The 8,840-nt window shown below is 39.1% G+C and overlaps 2 protein-coding genes across 2 annotated transcripts in view; both read right to left on the bottom strand.

Annotated features, from left to right (window-relative positions):
* The window catches only part of LOC115239431, a 1,805-nt gene extending 682 nt beyond the window's left edge, over positions 1-1,123 (bottom strand). The window contains exons 1-2 of the mRNA XM_029813945.1: positions 709-1,123; positions 5-92 (exon numbers count right to left, since the gene is read on the bottom strand). Of these exons, the coding sequence (XP_029669805.1) occupies positions 5-92; positions 709-1,123 (503 nt within the window). The remainder of the gene's footprint in view (positions 1-4; positions 93-708) is intronic.
* A 1,315-nt stretch (positions 1,124-2,438) lies between these two features.
* LOC115239396 lies at positions 2,439-4,578 on the bottom strand. Its single transcript, XM_029813897.1, has 3 exons — positions 4,253-4,578; positions 3,538-3,710; positions 2,439-3,243 (listed from the first exon to the last, which is right to left on the bottom strand). The coding sequence occupies exons 1-3, from the start codon at positions 4,510-4,512 to the stop codon at positions 2,921-2,923; spliced, it is 756 nt and encodes a 251-aa protein (XP_029669757.1). The 5' UTR covers positions 4,513-4,578; the 3' UTR covers positions 2,439-2,920.
* Between the last annotated feature and the right edge of the window lie 4,262 nt (positions 4,579-8,840).

Raw genomic sequence — 8,840 nt, 5'->3', positions numbered from 1 at the left:
CAGGAAGCCAAACATAAGTGGAATTAGAGATGCCAAATTGAATTTGAAACCCAAGAGAAATGGCAGTAATATGTGTCTGGTTAACTGTCTTCCTGAAATGATAGAAATTGCCCTTGAATTTACAACCAGTTGCGTAGCCTTGGCCGTGCTGCCTACTGGAGGACGTTCTTGAAACCAGTTGGCGCACGTAACGGCTTATCCAGGAAAAGAACCTGAGCGTAAGGTTTGATTCTGTGCTAAGGTAACAAGAGAGGTAATTCTGCATGTAACAAGCTACAATTTTTTAAAGCAAGCACTTTGCATTCTGTTTTACGTAATTCTTTTGTAAATGAATCTGTAATACTAATACGTAACTTTCTTAGATTACATTATTCACATTGTTACACATTAGTATGTAAGACATATGTACGTACGTGAAAAATATTGAAAGAATAAATTAAAACAAAATAAAAATATATTTAGATTTCCAAAAATTTGATTCATTTATCTTTATGTATCTTACAAAAAATGAATTTTAAAATAAAACAAAAAAAAAACAATAATTATGTATTTAGAGAACAAATTCTTTTCAAATTAATAAACTTGTATCATTTTTGAACATAAAATTTCCGAGCAATGTCAAAAAGAACTTGTTTAACTGATTGTGAGCTATTGAAATAATTAATTTAAATTTAGTAATATATTTAATATATTATAGTTTACCTGGACCACTAGTCTGTCTGTCGTCATACGAAGTAGCTCTTTCGTTGAGAACAAATTCCAGTATTCCATCTCTATTTAACATTGGTCCGACGCGCATTTGCAATCCTGGATATAGATTATCGAGATTCCACTTGATATTTCGACGTTCCATTAATCTGGCGGCTGCTTTCACGATATTTCCAAAATCCTTCGGATCGTAGTCTAAATCCAAAAAATCTCTGCTGTAGCCTTCCGCTCGGTCCAGTCGCATCTTTCCAAACTCCAATGTATCCTTATCATACCAGGATTGTAAAGCACTTAAAATACCACGATTTACGCATTCGAATGTGCCGTGTTCCTTCTTCGACAGACATATACCAAAAGCTTCATTGAAGCTGTAGGAATGTTCATTATCCAAAGTGACATGCTCTTTGGGCTCCATGATCACTGTAAAACTCGTTGACACGAGAACAAGCAGACATAGATAGCGAAATTTGCTTTTCATCCTCGACATACCGACTTTAACCGATCTCTCATGTATACGAAATGTACTCAGATTAAACGAAACATCGGGAAGAAAGTTGATAAAAAACTTGAAATAAACTGAAAAAAAAAATTATGCAGATAAAAGCTTTAGCACAGTTGAAGTTATTCGTTTCGAAGTAGCAGGCACAAAAAATCGTCGACACTATAAAGTGACGTGCGTTTTAGAAAACCATCCACAATTCAGTTTCTAAAATACTTCTCACATTTTTGAATTATTATAACATTATTTTTCTTTTTACTGTTTTAGGATCAACAGGGAACCCTGTATCGCGCGGAAAGAACACAGAGCAATGAAGGTCCCGTAAAATACTGTTCATTCTGCACCTGTGGCCGCTCTCCTATATAGACGACAAGGGGGCGTTCACACACGACAGAACAATTGGTTTCACTCGGAAGATTTTACAAGCAGCGAAAGTATACTTGGTTTGTATTTCGTGCGCATAACGCTTGGTCGATACACCGGATGCACCGAGGAGAGTAATTTCCGCAAGTCGAAGAATGGAGTGTCTGAAAGATCGTTATATCGTCAGATTGAGGAGACAAGCTTCTTGGCTGGACAAGGAAAATTGAGAGAGCGTATGTAGCGCAAATATAATTATCAAATTTGTGTAGTAAATCTAGGACACAAATGAAAAATTTAAAGATATACATTTTTTTTTTTTATAAGATACTGATCATTTTCGGCGTAATATATATTATTTTTGCTGAGATACAAGCTGCTGATTTTAAACGCTGTTTAACTTTAAAGTCTTTTCTTTAATTCTATTTTAAAATGATGTCTGCAGATCGCTTATTTTCTCTTTCTCTTTCTTTTTCTCTTTCTCTGGGATTTTGCATTTTATAGACTTTTATATTATAAATATACTACGTAATTTATAAAATTTTTATATTAATATTTTATATTTTTATAATAATAGACATATTAGACTTATATACATATTAGACAAAATTTATATTTTTTCATAATAAAAGATATTCCCATGGAATGGAAGATAAGGGAAAAATAAAATTAACAAAATTAGTTTTTAATATTATACAAAAATTACAATTTATTTATAAATAATATGATAAGTTACACATGATGATCTCAACGGGGTGATCGATATATAAATAATCATTGGATTAAATCTGGTGGTCCCGCGCGAGTATTGACTACGAGTTCATTCCGCGTGCGATAAACACGGATGACCCTGAAAGGATACCGCACGAGTATGTGATCGAGGAGGCGTGATTTCTATCATTCTATCAGGTTTCACTATTTTTAAAATCTCGAGATTCTCATAATCTCTTGGATACCGTCTTTCGTCATGTTTGATAAAATGGTGAGTTCCGTCATAAAATCACCGTGATGTACGTCGAACTTTCATCTATGGCGATTGATAGCATCTCTATCGATTGTCGGCTTCGGCATTGTCGAGTCGTCGAGTCACGTACGGTTAAAAATACAGTCCGCACAAAAAATCTGATAATCGTCCTCGTTTAACAGTCGTAATTTGCCTGTCCGCGTAGAATTGCGTCCGATCTAGTCGTTGTTGCATCGACAAGTGTCCGTGTTGTCGAGTCGAGCTTGTCGAGAGAATCCCTGAGAAGTTGAGCCACGCCTCCCTCAGATGTGATCGCCGGGTTAACGACGATCACTTTGGCGAATGAAGGTAGAAAGTTAGAAGGAAGAGAGGTTGTACATGACACTGGGCTATTCAGCGGGTTTGTACGCGTTATACGCGAGATCAGAGCCGGCCGCCGATCTCGCCCAGCCGTGATGATCGTGGTGCACCTCGTGTCCGTAATCGTGGACGGGATGAGCGACTACCTCATAACTTTGGCTCTTGTAAGCGAGCAATTTCTGCAGGGCGATGATCAAGCTGATGACGAGAGCAATCTTGCCGATGATGAGGGCCTTAACAGCGATCAAAGCCAAAGCACCAAGAGCAATCGGGATAAGGGCAGCAGCCTTAAGTTTCAGGAGAAGAAGGATGGGCAACAGAGATTTAACGATCTTCTTCTTCTTACCACGAGCTGAAACATGAACAAAATTCCAAAACATAAGTCTTCTGATTTTTTTTTAATAATGTGCATGTATAATTTTTTATAATGTGCATCTTCAAATTTCTTCCATCTTTGATATTAAAATAATATATACACGTATTTCAGTTTATCAAAAGTATATGATATGACGAAATCTTATAGTTTAAAGTTCAAAAATATCTTTTTATATATTTAAAATATATATAAATTTGTTACTTATAATATATTGTTTAAAAAAAAATATATGTATATACATGTTTTTCTTTTAATTCAATTTAATATTACCTTCGTCAAAGGAACGGGCAACGTCTTCCGGAAAGCTCAATTCAACAGTGTGTGTAGATAAAAACTTAGCAGCTCTGTCGACAAGGGCCTGATCAATTGCAGCTTCTTTGGCTTCGGTCTCAGCTGGCAAGGTATTTTCAATGTCATTAAGAGACCTTGCATTGTCAGCCCGGCTGAAAAAAAGAAGTATGCGCTTATAATTTGCATGAGCGTTTCGAAATATCCTCCGACGTTCGTTAACAACTTTCTATGCTAATTTTATGATTGGACATTTAAGTCTTTTGCAGAGTGTAAAGTAGCATTACATCGTTTATTGATTAAAGTAATAAAGTGAGATTGAAGAGAGTTAATTCCAAACAGTTCATCGTTCGAATAATAAATTTATGAATTATCTCTCATTTTAATTATATTTTAAATGAACTAAAATCTCAAAATTATTGAATTTTAGAAAGGGGTTAAATAATCCAATCCAATCGTTCAATAATCGCTTTATCTACGTTAATATACTATGTACAGATGATATCATACACTTTGGCATAGTATAAAAAGTATAATGCAATACGATTTAAATACGATTTCACGCGTTCACCACACGAATCACCTGCCGCGTTTCTCACGTCTCAATTTCACTCGATGTCGACTATCCTCGTTTTAATGCTCGATCACCGTAAAATGTAACGATCACTATTCCGAGTAAATCCTCGCTGTCCCTTACCTGTTTTTAGCCTCCTCGGTCTGCACGATCTTGAATCCGTCGACGACTTCGATGTCAGTCGAACGGACGACTCGGTCGACATAGCGTAGGGCCTTGAGCTTGAGACACACCGGGATGCTCGATTCCCCGGCACAAGAAGCATACACGTCGAGGGCTTCCTCGAGGACCGACGGTGGCGGTGACGCCGCCGCGTCCTGCGACGCCGGTGCAGCGAGAGTGGATACCACGAAGAGTGCGCTGATGATTGCGAATTTGTACATGTTGATGTTAATTCTTTCAAATTTTCCGGGCGACGAAAGAGGACCGACGAAATCGAACCGATTACTCCAACTTGTCGAAACTGCTCTTCTTCACTTCCTCTCCTTCGCTTCTACTCTCGTCTCCCTTTTCCGTCTCTTGCACGTTAACGCTCGAACGAGTACGGCGATCGTATCGACACTGCCCGAAAGAATCACGATTGCTGCCTTTTATCCTCGTCGCGAAAGGGGCCCGCGTACGTTTTTGAAATTTTGATGGCCCCCACCGGGTGGCCCCCGCCGGGTTACAATCCATACGAGCTATTGGTTCTCCTTCAGGCGGTCATTCCGTTCGTGTCGTGTGCGTCTCTCGTTGACGCGGCCTGCACACCACCGATCCTTCTCCATTGGTTCTCCTCTCCTGTGCCTGTGTGTACTTACTTACTTAAGTCGTTTATGTACACAACGGGTGTGTTGGCTCCCGACAAACCCGCCCTGTGCGTATGCGTAAAACGCACATACATGCGCGCGCGCGAGAATGCGAGAGGGAGAAAACGAGAAAGAAAGAAGAGAGAAAGAGAAAGAAAAAAACGAGAGAAAGATGATGGTGCCTACGCACCACTGGCCTCTTCCTCCGGACGAGATCGGAGCACGATCAAATCGAGGGAGACGTTTCGACGGGTCAAAGGCACCAAAAGTACCGATACCAAACGATAGAAGGTGGAATGTGGGTGTTCTTTAAAAATTTAGATCAAAAACGGAGATAATAACACGAATCTTGTACAATCGGTATGTTATCATGCACCAGGTCTCGCAATTTTTATTGATTTAACGATTTCGCTCTATGCACATAAATAATCCGGGAAATCTACAAGAAACTGCTCTCGTAAAAGGATTTAGATATTATATCTCCTTTTTACATGTTAAATATATCGGTGAAGATACAGCAGCTGCGACAGAAATTGCCTACTTGTCAGGACTTTCAAAGAGGGACACATGTGCAATGCTTATGCATTAAAGATGAATTATCTGCGGTAGCATATATTATTTGGCGTCTCTCCAGGTGATTCTTGAAATGACTTGTTCAATTGAGTCACTTGTCATAATTAGTTTCTAGGACAAGATAAGAGACTGTGTCGCGACATTTATTTTTATTATTGAATTGTGTATCTCTCTCCTTCTCCCTCTTTCTCTTACATGATTATGCACTATAAATGCATTGCGAGTTATAAATAATTTATTCCGGAAATCTTTGAAATATGCTTTAAAAAATGTCGCGTCAACGAAGAATCTCATATCGTACTGATAGAGAGAAACGACGCGTTTTATTTGGCCAAGCACTTGGGATAAGTTGGCTTATGATTTCGCTTTCGACAAGGTATATTACACAGGATACTTCTATACTATCATGTATAGATAATGCTTCGTTCATACACCTCCACACAACTTTTCAACGTGCTTATAATATTATACGAGCCTGCGATAGCTTAAACACTTGCGCGATCACCAGCTATCAGCCAGCACGATTTATTATTATATGAAATCGCAACACTTTTACCATTGCTCGTCTGGTCAAAGGTTTCTTGGAATTTTCGCGTTATCGGGGTCGCATCTTTTAGTATAATTTTAAACCGCCATATATTCTCGCCATATAATACGTCCCGATTTCGGCTAATAACAGTTACTTTTGGATTAAGTATCTCGTGATACTGCATTCCTATCGATTCTTCATTTCTCTTGTTCACCTTAAATTTTCTCATTGCTTCCTGTTCCATTCATTTATTAATTCTAAAAGCTAGAAACGCAAATTAAAATCCTCTTCTTCTGGACGGTATACGGTGTCAGCGCTGGCCGATACTACAACTAGTCAATGGTCTTTGAAATTAATGTATTCCAATGGCTGTCGCACGGAACGTTTAACGGTTTTTCACAAGGAATGTGCGTGGACGCATCGACGTGGACCGATTATATGTGTGAGTTGGGCCTAAGCCAGACTTCTTCCAGGAGTACGAGCCGCACCTTGCCCCGCCTGGCCTCTCCTCCGCGTCATCGTGACCCAAAGATTTCTTGCCTAGAAAAAAAAAAGATGAAAAAATAGAGGAGACATACCCAAAAGTATTTTATTATGCTCTGCCGGTGTATCCTTGCGCGAGGAAAAGATGCGCGGCTGACTTTCTCCGCGCTGCCCGCCTGTGCGGGCCCGAAGGTGGTCAACCGAATCTCTGCATCGGTCCAGATTACGTTCTCACGTGTCTTATCGAAGAATTTGCGGAAACGCAACGGTATTTTAACACACGACAAAGTAGTCAAACGAATGTGACGCTAAAAAACAATCTAATGAATATTAAAATCGAGAAAACTTTCGAATCTACTTGATTAAAAGATTAAAGTTTCTTAGAGATCTTTAAAGCATTTTTGCTGTCCATGTAACATATTTAAAATTTTGAAAGTATTTTGTATGTCTTAATATCTTGAATATTAATATTTAATGTGTAATTTTTTTCTTTAATTGACAAAAGTTCTATAAAAAATGTAAATCTGAAAATGCTAAAAATCTGAAAATGCTAAAAATTAAAAAAGATTTCGTAAATTATCGTAATATATTATATATATATGTATTAGTATACATATACATATAATACTGTTGCTTTCCTTCTCTCAATTATCTTTGATCCTCTCGCGACATGATATATAATATACAGCGGATCTCAAGAAACTTTCACTTTGTTTCCGCAATGTTTTTTTCTCTATGTATCACACATTTATTCTATTCGCGCATCAGATTTTATATTGCAGACGCGTCGGCATCCACATGCCTCACTTACGACAATCGAGCAAGAATCTGAAAGTTTTACCGTCCCCTTCGTATATGTATTACATATATACGGCAAATCGGATCGCGTAAACACACAGCATCGCAAACTAAGACGCTAATCCGGCGATACATTGAGCCGAGTGGTAGCCACGAGCGCTCCTGGTGATGGAACACTTTCCTCTCGTCGACGCCGGCGAGAGTGAACTCGTCCGAGGATCGAGGTCAGGTCAAGGCCCCCACGAAGTGAAGCCTTCGTACCTGAGAGTTCTCGATCTCCTGCTCGTTCTGCTTCTCCCCGTGTTGCTTCTCGCCACGTTCTACCATCTCTGTTTGTCGTTCCATCTGTGCGTCGATCGCTTCGTTGATGCTTATACGAAGCGATCGAAGGCAAAGTAAAAAAGCGACAGAGGAAGAAAGTTACGATTGACGAAACTCGTTTCTGTCTTTATATTCATCGATTATCTACATCATTAGAGCATATTCTCTTCTTTTAGATACAATGCAAAAAATAAGCGAAACATACATATATGCAGGTATATGATTTTGCACAGCTGTTATGCATAATTGTTATATGTCGTTATGCGGGTAAAACCTATGGTCTATCTTGCTTTTTTCTGTATCGTTGTAAGCACGAAATGCAGTACGGAGGAGAAAGAGAAAAAAGAAGTTTTGCACCTTGCGCGCTGGAAGCACGTGTGAATGAATGAAACGAAAGTTTTCACCTTTCTTTCTCGCCACCTCTTTTTTCGTCCACGCTCACACGTGATTCTGTGGCTTTTTGCCTAGCAATTAACTTCTCTCTGCATACGGCTCATTTAAGGAAAATGAGATGGGTCATTAAAAAAGCAATGAAGCTGCATGGATGAATGAAACCAGTCGTCGAAATGATACATTCGTCAGAACTCGCAAATAATGAGAGGAGCAAGTACTTTAAATGGTTAATAACTACCTCGTAATAACAACGCATGCGATACCGTAAATACGGGTATCGTCTACGCACTGTTCTAAATTGTTTATGCGCCACCGAAGAAAGTAGCGATATTAGTACTTTCACGTGAATAAATTTGTGCTTAATGTAAAGTCAGTTAGTGCTAATTCCCGCGTGACGACCTACATATAAGGATACTCACGGTCCGCTCTTCAGCCTATTTTACATTGCCGTACAATTACGACTGCAATTTCTATCACGGAATATCACGGCGCGAATAATGAGATAAAGTGGAAATTGACGGCGACGTATGTACTCTTACTCCGAAAATGCGTAAACACAATATCGATATATCTATCATTTAATCGTTTCCGGGAAGACGAGGAGAAGAAGGCGATTTGGGATCTCGATCAATCGACGTGACTTTCGGAACTTGAACGTAGAAGGGCCTTGCCAACGTATCAGAAACGGTACTATCTGACCAGAGGATGCGTTCTTGAAGATCAACGAAGTTTCGGATCTGGATGCGACAGAGAGGTCGATTGGCGAGATCAAACGTAGAGAGAAAGAGACGAAGAGGAAGAAAGACCCGCGGGTACTGTGAAAGAC

The sequence above is a fragment of the Formica exsecta genome, unplaced genomic scaffold, assembly GCF_003651465.1.
Source record: "Formica exsecta isolate Colony F162 unplaced genomic scaffold, ASM365146v1 scaffold38, whole genome shotgun sequence".
NCBI classification, from domain to species: domain Eukaryota; kingdom Metazoa; phylum Arthropoda; class Insecta; order Hymenoptera; family Formicidae; genus Formica; species Formica exsecta.
This window is presented reverse-complemented; position numbering and strand designations above follow the sequence as displayed.

Coding starts and splice junctions, on each gene's coding strand:
- LOC115239396 (XM_029813897.1), bottom strand. CDS start 4,512: ATGTACAAATTCGCAATCATCAGCGCACTCTTCGTGGTATCCACTCTC. Junction 3,711..4,252: donor ACCGAGGAGGCTAAAAACAG/GTAAGGGACAGC, acceptor TCTTTTTTTCAG/CCGGGCTGACAATGCAAGGT. Junction 3,244..3,537: donor TGCCCGTTCCTTTGACGAAG/GTAATATTAAAT, acceptor TTCATGTTTCAG/CTCGTGGTAAGAAGAAGAAG.